This window comes from Salarias fasciatus, chromosome 8 (genome assembly GCF_902148845.1).
Source record: "Salarias fasciatus chromosome 8, fSalaFa1.1, whole genome shotgun sequence".
NCBI lineage: Eukaryota > Metazoa > Chordata > Actinopteri > Blenniiformes > Blenniidae > Salarias > Salarias fasciatus.
The window spans coordinates 4,833,776-4,849,449 of NC_043752.1; the positions used below are offsets into that span (position 1 = coordinate 4,833,776).

At 45.1% G+C, this 15,674-nt stretch overlaps 1 protein-coding gene across 1 annotated transcript; it reads left to right on the forward strand.

The window, feature by feature from the left end:
* The first annotated feature begins 12,270 nt into the window (after positions 1-12,270).
* LOC115393727 (stonustoxin subunit alpha-like) lies at positions 12,271-13,947 on the forward strand. The gene is made up of 2 exons (XM_030098837.1): positions 12,271-13,725; positions 13,811-13,947. The coding sequence occupies exons 1-2, from the start codon at positions 12,273-12,275 to the stop codon at positions 13,945-13,947; spliced, it is 1,590 nt and encodes a 529-aa protein (XP_029954697.1). The 5' UTR covers positions 12,271-12,272.
* Positions 13,948-15,674: the final 1,727 nt, after the last annotated feature.

The following is a 15,674-nucleotide window of genomic DNA, read 5'->3' on the forward strand; positions in this document are numbered from 1 at the left end:
GCAAGATTGTGACAGTGCATCTAAGGCCAGTTCAGTTTCAAGTCGCTCTTCTAACACCAGTTCTGCAAAGCTGAAAATTAAAGCAGAACGTGAAGCATTGTTAGCAAGAGCTGCAGCAATGAAAAAGAAACAAGAAATAGAACAGGAGGAACTACGCTTGAAACTAAAGAAAGAGCAGCTGGAAATGGAAACTGAGCTTGCAGCTTCAAATGCCAAATTAAAGGTGTATGAAGAATATGAGGATGCACATGAAACTTTGGATGACTTGCTTGAGACTTTCCAGAACCCAAAGCAGAATCTTCATTTGGTGGACAAAGAAAGGCTGTCACTGCACATGATAATGCGCACTCTAGAGTTGGCAGGTCTTCGCATTCTCAAAATCCAAAGTCGCATGCTCAGACTGAGGCTTCAGTCAAGAGAAAATCTTCAGCAAGACTTGATGCTGCTGCCAGCAGTACTCCACGTGCAGATCATCGCAACCGCACTGATTCTTCATCTGATGGTCTGTGTAGAGTGCTACAGCGTCAAAATGAAGTTACTGAGATGCTCATCAAGCAACAGAGTTTGTCTCAACTGCCTCACAGAGACATACCAATATTCAAAGGAGATCCACTCACATATAGGTCGTTCATAAGAGCTTTCGAGCATGCCATTGACAGTAATACTGACAACCATCAAGATCGACTGTATTACCTCGAACAGTTCACGAGTGGAGAGCCGCTGGATCTCATTCGCAGCTGTGAGCACATGAGCCCATTCAGAGCTTACAGAGAAGCAAGAGCATTGCTTGATCGTCACTATGGAGACGAGCTGACCATCGCTACAGCTTACATCAAGAAGGCAATGGAGTGGCCTGAGATAAAACCTGAAGACAGAAAGGGACTGAATGCCTTTGCGTTGTTTCTGATTGGGTGTTGCAACACAGTGAACGACGTAGACTACATGGACGAAATGAACAACCCGACCAACATGAAATGCATTCTATCCAAACTTCCTTACAAGCTGAAAGAAAGATGGAGAAGCTATGCTTTTGACATCCAGGAGAGAACAAGAAAAAGAGCCAGATTTTCAGACTTAGTGGACTTTATTTATCACCAAGCAAGAGTTGCAAATGATCCACTATTTGGAGATATCCTGGATCCCACTTCAGGTGGTCCTAAAGTTTTGAAGAAGAAACGCAGTACTGTCAAAGTGGAGCCTAAAAGGAGCAGCTTTGCTGTAAATGTTTCAACAGAGAAAGATGCCAGTAAAGGTCAGTCCATAAAGAAAACCATTACAGTTAAGTCTGGAAGCGTTTTCCAGAGCCCCTGTCTTTACTGCCAGAAGAATCATGCTCTGAGCGCATGTACCAAGATCAGAGACAAGCCCTTGAAAGAAAGAATTCAGTTTCTGAAAAGCAATGGTCTCTGTTTCGGGTGCTTGACAGCAGGTCACCTGTCCAAAGATTGCAAGAAAAAAGCTTCATGCCCAGACTGTTCTCTCAAGCATCCAGCTATCTTGCATGTAGTGAAAGAAGAAGCTGCATCAGAACAACACAGTACAGATGAAAGCGCTCAAGACACAGGTGAAGTCACAAGTGCTCTGGTGTCTGCAGGGTGTAAAACAGGTGAACACACTGGGGCCGGGAACAATAAATGCATACTTCCCATTATGCCTGTAATGATAAAACACAAGAAGAGCTCAAAGACGGTTAAGACCTATGCATTCCTGGATCAAGGAAGTACTGCGACTTTCTGCACCGAAGATTTAGCAAACAAGCTGAACATCAGAGGCAGAAAAACAGAGTTCATCCTTCGTACCATGGCACAAGAACAGAAAGTAAGTAGCTGTGTACTTACAGATCTGGAAGTGTGTGGCTTAGAGGAGCAACAATACATTCATTTGCCAAATGTGTACACTCAACCAGACATACCTGCAAAGAAAGCCAACATTCCACAGAAGAAAGATTTGGAGAAGTGGTCCTACCTGAGTCCCGTTTGTCTCCCAAAGTTAGAAGCAGACATTGGCCTTCTTATTGGTGCCAATGCGTACAAAGCAATGGAGCCATGGGAGATTATCAGTAGCCAGAATGACGGACCATGTGCCGTGAAGACAGCGCTCGGCTGGGTTGTCAATGGTCCGATTACCAGAGAGAGAGACACTGATGTGAGCGAAAATCAAAGTTTCCTTGTCAACCGCATTTCTGTGATGAACATTGAAGACATGTTGATGAGACATTACAATGCAGATTTCCCGGAAAGACGGTGTGATGACCGGCCAGAAAACTCTCAACATGACAAACAGTTCATGTACACTGTGACTACATCAGCGCAGCTCATTGATGGTCACTTTTGCATCAAGCTTCCTTTAAAAGATGACAAGGTGAAGATGCCTCACAACCGTGGTATTGCTGAACAAAGACTGAACTCCTTGAAGAGGAAGTTTAGTAAAAATGCAGACTTCTATCAGGAGTACAAAGCATTTATGAGCAACATACTGGAAAAAGGATATGCAGCAAGAGTTCCAGAAAAACAGTTGGGTCGCTGTGATGGTCGAGTGTGGTTCATCCCTCACCACGGGGTGTACCATCCTAAAAAGCTGAAACTGCGAGTTGTCTTCGACTGTGCAGCAACTTATCAAGGAGTGTCGCTGAACGACCAGTTGCTGCAAGGGCCTGACCTTACTAACACCCTCATCGGAGTATTGCTGAGATTCAGGCAGCAGCCCATTGCCATGATGGCCAACATAGAATCCATGTTCTTGCAGGTGCGGGTTCCGGACACAGATGCTGATCTGTTACGCTTTCTGTGGTGGCCAGAAGGTGATTTCAACACAGAACCAGCTGAGTACAGAATGTGTGTGCACTTGTTCGGCGCTACATCATCTCCAAGTTGTGCTTCATACACACTGAGAAGAACAGCGGAAGATGCAGCAGCAAAGACCACTCCAGAGGCCACACAAACAGTCCTCAGAAATTTCTATGTCGACGATTGTTTGAAGTCAGTTGCCACAGAAAGCCAAGCTGTTTCTCTTGCAAAAGAGCTGATGATGCTGTGTGCGGAAGGTGGTTTCCACTTGACCAAATGGACCAGCAACAGTAGAGCTCTGCTTCGTTCCATTCCTGACCAAGAAAGAGCAACTGAAGTCAAGGATCTAGACTTGGATAATGATGAACTTCCAGCAGAACGGGCACTTGGTGTGCAGTGGTGCACGAGTTCAGATGGGTTCAAGTTCAAGGTACAGCTGACAGATAAGCCTTGCACAAGACGAGGAATCTTATCCGTTGTCAGTTCAGTATATGACCCGATGGGCTTTCTCGCACCACTCCTCCTACCTGTTAAGCTTATCTTGAGAAACCTCTGCAAAGAGAAAAGAAGCTGGGATGAAGAAATTCAAGACAAACCACGCAAAGCATGGCTGCAGTGGCTAAAGCACCTTGACAAGCTGTCCGAGCTTAAAGTCAGCAGATGTTTGAAACCAGCCATGTTTGGTCCCCCTAAGACTGCTCAGATCCATCATTTCTCAGACGCCAGCCAAGATGGATATGGCATCGTGTCGTATCTTGTGTTGACAAACGAACGGGGCGAGAAACATGTATCCTTCTTGATGGGAAAAGCCAGAGTCGCTCCACTCAAGCAGGTCACGATTCCCCGGATGGAGTTGACGGCAGCAATGGTGGCTGTCAAGATCAATCGGATGCTGAAAGAAGAACTTGAAGTTCCGCTGATGGATTCCATTTTTTGGACGGACAGCACGACCGTACTGAGGTACATCGAAAATGATACCCTTCGCTTCAAAACGTTCGTGGCAAACTGAGTTTCTTTCATTCTGCATTTTTTTAGTTAGCTTTCAGAAAAGTCTAGAGACAAGTTTCTTTTTTGTATGTTAATTTTCTACTTACTTTTGCTTTCTAAGTGCACGTGTGGAGTACAAAGAACTTTGAGGTCCAAAGCTAGTGAGTCAGCCCTGCTGCACTCACAGCCGGACATTGGATTGGTTTATGTCGATGGTCATTGTGCAGTCAAGGGCTGATGAGCCAATCAAAGGCAGAGAAGGGCAGGTCATTGTGAGGTAAAACTTTAAGTTATCCAAAAATTGTGTGATGATGAGCAATTATACTATGGATGTATTTTCGCTAAACAGAGTAGCCTAGTAGTGTCCCAAAAATGGCATTTCTTGGCTCCTGTTGTGTTTGGGTCAAGTTTGACAGATTTACAACTTAAAACACTCAAAAACATTAAATACATTATTCATCTCTGAGAGGCCTCGTTTTGGCTCTCACACTACACAACAAGTAGAAGACCTCATTGGAGGGACTCTCAATGTTGTCGCCAACAGGTTTTTAATAAAGAGCTTCAATATTGTCGATTATCATTCACTGGAGCCTCCTTGATCCTCGTCGGCTCCGCACTGATATAGGATTCCACAGGGCTCCATTCTGCTGAGGACAGAACTGATGAGTCTTTAGGTTGAATAGTTGACTGTGTTTAAACATCATGTTGTTTCAGTGAACACACGAGGGTGACGTGATTTCAGTGTTTGAACAAAAAGGTTCAGGGTGAGTTCAAGGTCACTGACTCAGACATGAATGTAGTTCCTCCAGTCTGATTCCAGCTCAGACATCAGGTAACAGTCATTTTATCATTGAGGTTAGAGTCCAGGTGAGTTGTGAAATATCTGCTGTGTGAAGGGAGGAGTCAGCTGAAGAGAGGATATGACTGAAAGTAATGATTCCACAGCTCACACTGTCACTCTGACTGCTGCAGCTGGACGTCCACAGGACTCAGGACTCAGGTTCATCCTCAGCAGTTTGTTAAACCTCTGTGCGTCATCAGGTTGCAGACATGTCCTCAGATATAATGCTCTCTGCTCTGGGTCAGCCCTTCATGCTCGGGATGCTCTACGATGCTCGCAAGCACCAACTCATCCCAGGTGAGTTTCTTTCACTCAACACATTGTCAGGATGTGGAATAATGAAGCAGAAGATGTAATTAGCAGTGTTGGGCAAGTTACTTTAAAAAAGTAATTAGTTAGAATTACAAATTACTTCTCCCAAAAAGTAATTGAGTTAGTAACTCAGTTACCTCACTGAAAAAGTAATTAGTTACTCAGCAAAGTAACTGATGTTATTTTTCATGTTCTACACATTACCACATTCTATAACATCTATAACATCAAAGATGTTTATATCAACTGATTGAAGAATAAAAACACTTTATACAGTATTTTAGAACATTTAGTATTTATTTGAACTAAACTGCAGCCTGTTAAGAAAACACAAATGTAAACTTCTGGCCATTAAGTATTGCAAATCTCTGTAACTGTACATTCAGCCTACTGTGTTCCAGTGGACCTGCAGTCAGTGTTCAGCTCGGCTCTGGTCGCCTGCTGGTTGCTTGTTTTAACAGAGCGGCTCGTCTCCCTCCTGCTGCGTTTGGACTCGGGGTCGGGTTAGCAGCAGCAGCAGCAGCAGCAACAAGTGTCATGCTAGCATGTGGCAGACGTGGATAAAGTCTCCAGTGAGGCTTCCAGTTTCAGAACGCTACCTTTCTATGTCCTGGGCTCGAGCTCCACGCCATTGTCTCTGTTTTGTTGTGTTTACCGGTCAGCGCGTGCAGCGAGTGAGACACGTGGGCAGGGCATGCCCGCCCACCAACCAATCAGCATCGCGTCTTCATCACCCCCCCCCCCCCCCCCCCCCCCCCATTCCCCTCTCCCCCGTCCTCCCTCCTCCCTGCTCTCTCCTGCAGCTGATGTGTGCGGCAGCAGCGGACACTCGCGCTTCATTCAGTCAGTAGTAACGCGCCACTTCATATTTTTAGTAACGGTAACGGCGTTGCAACGATGGGAAAAGTAACTAATTAGATTATTCGTTACTGAAAAAAATAACGCCGTTACTAACGCCGTTTATTCTAACGCCGTTATTCCCAACACTGGTAATTAGGGACCTTGCCCGTGGCCCTCCGGGCTCGGTCTCTATTGTTATTCGTCTGTTTATTGTCGTCGTCATTCTATATTATTATTATTATACTAATGCCCAAATAAACGCGAATTTGACCCCCTAAACATGCACGAAAACTCACCAAATTTGGCACACACATCCTGACCGGCAAAAAATTTTATAAAATACAAAAATGAAAACCATCGGCTCTCTAGCGCCACCTATATTCCAAAAAACGTCTAAAACAGTCGCTACAGCCCGCAGGAATGTCGTAGGGAGATCAAACCAACACTCACGCGTTCGTCTCATCAAGATCTACATTTCACATGCTGACACCCCTGACCTAAATTAAACAGGAAGTCCACTATTTCCTTTTCAAAGTAAAATTTTGCCCAAAATCACTCCTCACGAAAAAATTATCTCCTCCGAGACCGTTTGTCATACAGACATAAGAGTTACGTGACGTGATAGAGGACAAATTTCTCTACCAAAGTTTTGAACAACTTTGTCAAAAGTCTTACGGTGTGGATTTTATTAGCGCTCAAAGTTGGAAGTCTGAAATCCTGCCTTGCTCCGGCCGTCATCCGTTATAATGGGGGAAAAAAGAAAAAAGTCGCCTTTTTTCAGCACCTCGAACAACTGGAGATTGTGGCTATACCGTGACTCCTATCAACAAACCGAGCACACGTAAAGCCTCACCAGGTTTCCCCAAACAAGATGATGTTACATAAGTGGGGATAACTCGGCAAAAAGAGGCAAAAACTCAGGTCTGGGAGGAGTTCGGGGAGGCCATGGAGGAGGACTATCGGTCGGCCTCGAAGAAATTCTGGCAAACCGTCCGGCGCCTCGGGAGGGGAAAGCAGGTCTCCGCCAACACTGTTTACAGTGGAGGTGGGGAGCTGCTGACCTCAACTGGGGATATTGTTGGACGGTGGAAGGAATACTTTGAGGACCTCCTCAATCCCGTCGCCACGTCTTCCGTGGAGGAAGCAGAGGCTGAGGTCTCAGAGGTGGACTCGTCCATCACCCAAGCTGAAGTCACTGAGGTGGTTGGCAAGCTCCTCGGTGGCAAGGCACCGGGGGTGGACGAGATTCGGCCTGAGTACCTTAAGTCTCTGGATGTGCAGGGACTGTCTTGGTTGACACGTCTCTGCAACATCGCGTGGCGGTCGGGGACGGTGCCTCTGGATTGGCAGACCGGGGTGGTGGTCCCCCTGTTTAAAAAGGGGGACCGGAGGGTGTGTTCCAACTATAGGGGGATTACACTCCTCAGCCTCGCCGGGAAAGTCTATTCCAGGGTACTGGAGAGGAGGATCCGACCGATAGCCGAACCTCGGATCCAGGAGGAACAATGCGGTTTTCGTCCTGGTCGTGGAACAGTGGACCAGCTCTATACCCTCCATAGGGTGCTCAAGGGTTCGTGGGAGTTTGCCCAACCAGTCCACATGTGTTTTGTGGATTTGGAGAAGGCATTCGACCGTGTCCCTCGTGGTGTCTTGTGGGGGGTGCTCCGGGAATATGGAGTCCAGGGCCCCTTGATAAGGGCCGTCCGGTCTTTGTATGACCGGAGTAGGAGTCTGGTCCGCATTGCCGGCAGTAAGTCGGACCTGTTCCCGGTGCATGTTGGACTCCGGCAGGGCTGCCCTTTGTCACCGGTTCTGTTCATAATCTTCATGGACAGAATTTCTAGGTGCAGCCAGGGGACGGAGGGGGTCCGGTTCGGGAACCACAGGATTTCATCTCTGCTTTTTGCAGATGATGTTGTCCTGTTGGCTTCATCGAACCCGGACCTACAGTGTGCACTGGGGCGGTTTGCAGCCGAGTGTGAAGCGGCAGGGATGAGGATCAGCACCTCCAAATCCGAGGCCATGGTCCTCGACCGGAGGAAGGTGGCTTGCCCCCTCCAGGTTGGTGGAGAGACCCTAGCCCAAGTGGAGGAGTTCAAGTATCTTGGGGTCTTGTTCACGAGTGGGGGACGGATGGAGCGTGAGATTGACAGGCGGATCGGTGCAGCGGCTGCAGTGATGCAGTCATTGTATCGGTCCGTCGTGGTGAAGAAGGAGCTGAGCCGAAAGGCGAAGCTCTCGATTTACCGGTCAATCTGGGTTCCCACCCTCACCTATGGTCATGAGCTTTGGGTCATGACCGAAAGGACAAGATTCCGGATACAAGCGGCTGAAATGAGCTTCCTCCGTAGGGTGGCTGGGCGCTCCCTTAGAGATAGGGTGAGGAGCTCAGTCACCAGGGAGGAGCTCGGAGTAGAGCCGCTACTCCTCCACATCGAGAGGAACCAGCTGAGGTGGCTCGGACATCTGTTTAGGATGCCTCCTGGACGCCTCCCTAGGGAGGTGTTCCGGGCATGTCCCACTGGGAGGAGACCCCGGGGAAGACCCAGGACACGCTGGAGAGACTATGTCTCTCGGCTGGCCTGGGAACGCCTTGGGATCCTCCCAGAGGAGCTGGAGGAAGTGTCTGGGGACAGGGAAGTCTGGGCATCCCTGCTGAGACTGCTGCCCCCGCGACCCGGCCCCGGATAAGCGGTAGAAAATGGATGGATGGATGGATGGAAGTGGGGATAATTTCATGTTATATGTACGTTTTCACAGGTATGAAAAGGTGTGCGCTCTGCATTTATTTTGCTCTCGGTTATAATGGAGCCGGATGGGGAAAAATCTCACGCTTCTCACAAACTGAGGCCTCTACGGTCCAAGCTAAAAGTCTGACTGCTCTGAAAGCCTCACCAACTGAAAGACAACACATTTTCCTATCAAACGTGATATTTTTTGTTCAGTTTTGCCAAACAGGAAAGGAACAAGGAGCAGTTGTTTCCCAAACAGAAATTTTATTTTCTCCTCTCTCCCACTCTAACTGACATGACCATATATGGGCATGCAGTGCAGTTACACAGCTGACAGCAGCTGTTAATCAAACTCTGACACTCAGTGCCTTCATTCAGTGACTCTCAAAAGCAGATGGGATAAGCTACCAGCTCCATTTTAGTGGATGGGACATGCTAACAACTCCATGTTAGTGGACGACAGATGCTAACAACTCCATGTTAGTGGATGACAGATGCTAACAACTCCATGTTAGTGGATGGGAGATGCTAACAGCTACATGTTAGTGGATGGGAGATGCTAGCAACTCTATGTTAGTGGATGGGAGATGCTAACAGCTCCATGTTAGTGGATGGGAGATGCTAACATCTCCATGTTAGTGGATGAGAGATGCTAACAGCTACATGTTAGTGGATGGGAGATGCTAACAGCTCCATCCCACTGAGCAAAAAGACGTTAAATCAACGTCTTTTTAAGGTCATTGTTGGACGTCCCAGCAACGTCCCCACAAGGTGCAGAATGTAACGCCAGATGACGTCTTTTTTTTTACGTAATTTCGACGTCGGGTATCGACGTCACCAGGACCTTCAGACAAGGGCCAAAAAAAAGAGGGGAAAATATAATTTAAGTTGACCAAAACCTAATCTCCGGGTTTGCGGTCCGAGTTCGCGGCATATTCTTTCAGTTATTTCAGCAATTTATTACAGATGGATGACACCGAGATTCGAACTCACGACTTACAGTTCGGCGATCCTCAGCGTTACCTGTTGAGATGTTAGTTTATTGAAAAGACCATTTGTAAACGGGAGGGTGACCACTATTTTGCGGAATACTACTTATCCTAAAATAAAGTGGTGGTTTTAAAAATGTTTATGTGTTTCTCCAAAGTTCACAATTTGATGAAATTACGTACTAAATTTAACCGCTTGGGCCGCTCTTTTGTTAGACATAATTCTATCTTTACGAGACAATGAAAACAAACAGACTCAAACAAAAAGAAATACAAGGCGGGGTTAACATTCACATAAACACTTTTCCAATGGTAAATTATCAACGTTGTCTGGATGTTGAAATAACTTTGTTTTTCAACTGACATATTTCAGGAAAATTTTTATAAGTCATGATTTTAAAAATACTGACGAGTATATACATCTGAAGAATGTTGATATTTCAATGTTGAATCCACAGTGAGTTGACGACACAACTTCAACCATTTACTATCAACGTTGTTTTGAGTCCAAGGTTATTTTCCTATTACTTCATTTGAATCAATCACCAGCAGATGCTAACTCGAAATGCATAAAGACGGCACCAACCTCCTGACAAGCCAAGGTACAGCAAAATTCACAGGTACAGGAAACTACGATCACAATCCGATTCTTTTTAAACAGATTTTATTGCAAAAACTTCACAGTACTCAAAATACCGGACCAGTGACGAATCTGCAGCTAACTCTTCGTCCATCCGCTGTGCCAGCATGCTATGGTGCCGATTGCCCTCAAAAGGGACTGTGACCGGCCAGTCCAAGGTGGCTCCAGACTACCGTCGGTCCACAAAACAGGAATCAGGGTTCCCCGACAACCGCTGGACCAGCGATTAAGGGAAAAACACTTAATTAGCCCGACAGCAGCGTCTCCAGCTCCGTGGCTTTCACAGTAAAGTGTACACATCTGACACACCTCCACTTCCGGGTTCACTCAGTCAAGCTAATATACATTATGGCAGCCAATAAGTGAATACAGACACAGAACTTCCTGTCTGTCGCCCTTCAAAATAAAACAAAAATAAAATACATCAAAACCCGTTTCATACATAATACGTCATCTCATCTCTTTCAGATGGTAAACACTTTTAATCAAGGAACATAAAGTTTCCCCGACTTTCGAATGTTCAACCGCATGTAGACGTCGATATTGGGTCCTAATTTCGACGTCCAGATCTTCAACGTCATCGAGACTTCGAAATTGGGTAATAATAAGACGTCCAAATACCGCACCTATTTTGGACATCCAAAATAGGTCTATAGTTGGTCTTGGACGGACCGACGCAATATGGACATGATCTGGACATCCATAGGACGTCCAATGTTTAAGGGGATGTTAGTGGATGACAGATGCTCACAGCTACATGTTCGTGGATGGGACATACTAACAGCTCCATGTTATTGGATTGGAGTTGCTAACAGCTGCATGTTAATGGATGACAGATGCTAACAGCTACCTTTTTGTGGATGGGACATGCTAACAATTCCATGTTAGTGGATGGGAGATGCTAACACCTCTGTTAGTGGATGGGAGATGCTAACAACTCCATGTTAATGGATGACAGACGCTAACAGCTACATGTTAGTGGATGGGAGATGCTAACAACTTGCATGTTAGTGGGTGGACGTCTCAGTCGCGGGCCGGCGGGGAGGCTCGGTCCCGACCAATGCTGCTTGTGGCTTTAATTATATGACACGTTTTCTGCAGACTTATAAAAGTTAGGTTATCTGCAAAAGAGGAATCCATGAGAAGTCAATGTCCAGAAACTGCATAATAGAATAAAGTAAAAGGTCAATCTCACTGGCCTGGAGACCAGGTGGTGACCTGCCAGCAATTCAAGTCTCTGCTGGGAGGCGTCTCCATGATGCCCCCTGGAGACTCGTCGGGTCTTGGTGGAGTCATGAGAAAGTCAAACATTTTTGATATTCTTGCAGACTTTTTCTGGTCTAAAGGAGGTCTACTCAACGTCTCCAGCATTTGTGGTGACATCGCAGAGAGGATGCAGAGGGGATGCAGAGAGGATGCAGGGTTTCTCCATGACGCACAGGATGAATTGGTTTCGAGAATTATCACACACATTGGCCTGGCATCACCTTCATGATGGTGCAAGTCATATTTCAGTCTCGCAAGTTGCCCGAGTCGCAACCATTTCAATTCAATTCAATTCAATTCAATTCAATTCAATTCATTTCATTTCATTTCATTTCAATTCAATTCAATTCAATTCAATTCAATTCAAGTCAGTTCAGTTCAATTCAGTTCAATTCAATTCAGCAGTATTAGTTATACAGCACCAAACACAATGCAGTCATTTTTAGAAAAAACAACAGTTCCACAGGAAAGGAAAAACTCCCTTATAAATGGACGAAACCTTTGCAGAACCAGGCCAACAACAGATCAGTCTTGTCGTGGTGACTTGCAGAGTTAATTTTCTCATCAAGTATGATTGGCCACTAAAATAATGGATTTGACTGAAACATAAATCCAAAACATCTCAGACCTCCTCTGCTGGCTGGTTACATTGATGATTGAAAAATGCCTTCCCCGACATGAGGATGTAATTTGACACCAGCCTCACTGTTTTGCCTGATGACAGAGGAAAAAAATGAGGAAAGGTCTCCAAAGAAAATGACTGTATTTAATGAACTGACTTCAACAATGTTATGATCCATCACACTATAAATACACAACAACAGAAAAGAAACATTTTCAAGGTGGGTCTGACATTCTCTCTTCTCTTCAGGCTCGATTATGTGGGATGATAAAACTGTGCAAGCAGAGACGGAAGAGATCCGTCAGCCCAGCACTAACCTGGACATTTCGACATCCGACTCCACTGAATCCAAGACGTCTCTCCTCGATGTCAACGCCTCTCTGAAAGCCAGTTTCCTGGGCGGTCTGATAGAAGTTAATGGATCTGCCAAATACCTGAATGACCAGAAGAAGTTCATCAACCAGAGCAGAGTGACCTTTCAGTACAAAGCTACCACTCACGTGAAACAACTGTCTCTGGGTCATCTTGGCAACATGGATCCACAACAGATGAGTGTGATTGAGAAGGGCTTTGCAACACACATTGTCACCAAGATCCTTTATGGGGCAAATGCTTTCTTCGTGTTTGACAGTGAGAAGTTGGACTCGAGCAGCGTGCAGAAAATGGAGGGCAGCATGGAAGCTGTCATCAATAAGATCCCCCTCTTCACTGCTGAGGGAAAAGTCAAGATCGAGCTGACTGAAGAAGAAAAATCTCTCATTCAGAAGTTCTCCTGCAAATTTTATGGAGACTTCATTCTTGAAAGCAACCCTGCAACATTTGTTGATGCAGTGAAGACCTTTGCAGAGCTGCCGAAGCTGCTGGGAGAACATGGAGAGAAAACCGTCCCGGTGAAGGTCTGGTTGATGCCACTGAAGAACTTAACTCCAGAAGCTCCTGATCTTCTGACAGACCTCAGTGTTGGTCTGGTGAGGAGAGTTGAAGAAACTCTGGAAGACATGAAGCAGATGGAATCCAGATGTAATGAATCTCTGGTCGATGGAGTGGGAGAGGATTTCCCACAGATTCAAGAAGACCTGCATCGTTACCAGAAGCTGTGTAATTACTACACATCTAATCTTCAACAGGCCCTGGAGAAGAAGCTTCCCTCCATCCGTGAAGGCAAAGAGGATGAGAGCTCATTGACACAACTCTTTGGCAGCAGAGACACGTCACCGTTCAGTCATGAAAACCTACTCAAGTGGCTGGAGGGTAAAGAGAGAGAAATCAACGTCATCAGGTCCTGTGTAGAAATAATGGAGGGAGTGAAGATCGTCCACAACCAGTCCGAACTGGATCGAGAAGTTCTCAATCCAAGTATTCAACATACTCTGTGCTTTGTTTTCACCTCTTTGGAAAGTGCTGACCCCTGTCTGGATGCAATGGATCAATACCTGGATTCATTTCAATCTAAAAGTGCCCATGATGTCCCATGGTACTACTCAGATGAAGTCCTAACCAGAATGAGAGAAAAAGCCAGAACCTTCCATGATCTCGCCAACATGCACAAGACTGACTCAAACTTTTGCTTCCTTGTGGTAGCCATCGAAAATAAGAAATACACAGGGGAAAGCATCTACTACTACAAGGATGGCCTTCTAGTCACTGATGATTTTTCCAAACCAGACTTTCCTCCGGCACAAATCAGAAACGGAGATGATCTGATCTGGTGTAAGTCTCCCATGAGTCTACAGAGTAAAAAAGACCAGGAACCTTCCTGACTGTCACTTTAACCGCTGTTCTGTTTCTCCACCAGACACCAGTGAAGAGCGACAGTCCTTCATCGACAACCTGAATCTGACCCAGGGGGTCATGAAGGTCTCACACGGAGGGGAACAGTCTCATCCTGAAGACCCCAAGAGTTTTGATCCATTCTCACTCTTCATGTCCTGAGACGGAGATTTCTTTAACACCAGTCTGACCTCAATAACACTCATCAGTTGTTGTGAGAATTATCAGATTCGAAGTGTACAAACATTTCATGTTCTGCGCAATAGTTTTCTGATTTCATTATGTGATTATTATTAGACCTCTATGATAATTGTTTGTCAATTTTTTTAATAGAAAGTGACTTATAACTGTTGACCAGTATAATTATATTCTGATTTTTTTACAACTGAATTTGAATTAATGTCAAATGTTTATTCATCGCATTGGACAAATATCACAATTGTATGACAGTCGTCTGCTCTGTGCAATATTATTTTTAAATTAAGTTTATACATTTTTTTCTGTTGATTTTATGATTTTGAAAGTTCATTTGAACATTTAAAATAAAAAACAAGAAAAGATGCTCATTAATTTGTTCAAACATAGTAGGAAGGACCTGAAGCTTACCTAATCCCAGTCCTTCTCCTTTCACAGACGTTATAGCCAAATTACTCTCCTTTATTTGACCCAATAACAAAAAAAAATCCTAATAAAGATAATAGAAGGTAAAATAATAATTAAAAGTATTTATGATCAATATAAACCCTTTTGTCTGTCTTCATCTATGCAACAAGACCAAAAAGACTTTACCATAGCAGTGCACAGCAAATCACAATTGTAATACGAACAGATGCAGACAGAACAAAAGCAATCCACAAAGCAGGGCCGGTCCATCCTACAGGTGAAACAATTCATTGTCTGGGGCGCCACGTACTGGGGGGGGGGCATACAAGGGGCGTCCTGACGGTCAGTGTGAGCCCCGCTCTGCGCCGCTCCGACAGTTCGAGTGAGCAGCGCACTTCTCGGCATCGCCCGGAATCGCTCGGAATTATTGGCCCCACCCCCGCTCAACAACTGTCGGGCTGCTCGTGTCGGGCTTGCCCAGGGTGTCGGAGATGCCCGGACCGGCCCTGCCACAAAGAAATAGATAATGACTAAGTACCGTGCAGATCCAGTGATTGTCACAGCCTCCCTTCATTCTTATATTTTATTTTGTGAAAACATGATCTTTTTATTTTGATTTAAACTGTTCCATGTTTGGACATGTTTGATTTCTTCATCTTCTGGGTTTTCACTCCAGTGAATGAAAGGCTGAATCTTTTTCTGTTTGTTGATTTTGAAGTTGTTTTTCCCCTCTTATTTGGCGTCCCCCTTCTCGAACTGTGCTTTCAAAAGACTGTAAAAGATGTGAAAATAACCTGTTTTTATCTTACATCATGTTTTATTTTGTACCCTGACACGGTGCACATGGTGTCTGTGCTTCACTTCCTGTTTTGGCTCCACACCTGAATCTCATTATTGATCATCTCTCTGTCCACTCACACACTCACTGACTCGTCTCTCATTTGAAGTCGTTCCAGCTGTTTCTCTGCTGGATTTTTGGTTTTGTCATTTAGTCTTGTGAGTTTTCTTACCAAACAGACTGATTCCTGTTCAAGACCCCTGATTCAAATAAATCAGTTTGGATTGTGAACCGTCTGATGTCTGCCTTATTTCTGTCACGTTACAAATTTGACAGACGTTACACACCAATAACAGTTGGGTTAGAAAATAACCCAATTTTAACCCAACTGCTGGTTCAGTAAAGCACAAACCCCGTTTCTGGGTTATTTTAACCCAACATGTTTGGTTCTTTTTTTGCTACCCAATTCTTGGGTAGAATTATTTAACCCAAAAGTTGGATTAAGCTA

Coding starts and splice junctions, on each gene's coding strand:
- LOC115393727 (XM_030098837.1), top strand. CDS start 12,273: ATGTGGGATGATAAAACTGTGCAAGCAGAGACGGAAGAGATCCGTCAG. Junction 13,726..13,810: donor CGGAGATGATCTGATCTGGT/GTAAGTCTCCCA, acceptor TTTCTCCACCAG/ACACCAGTGAAGAGCGACAG.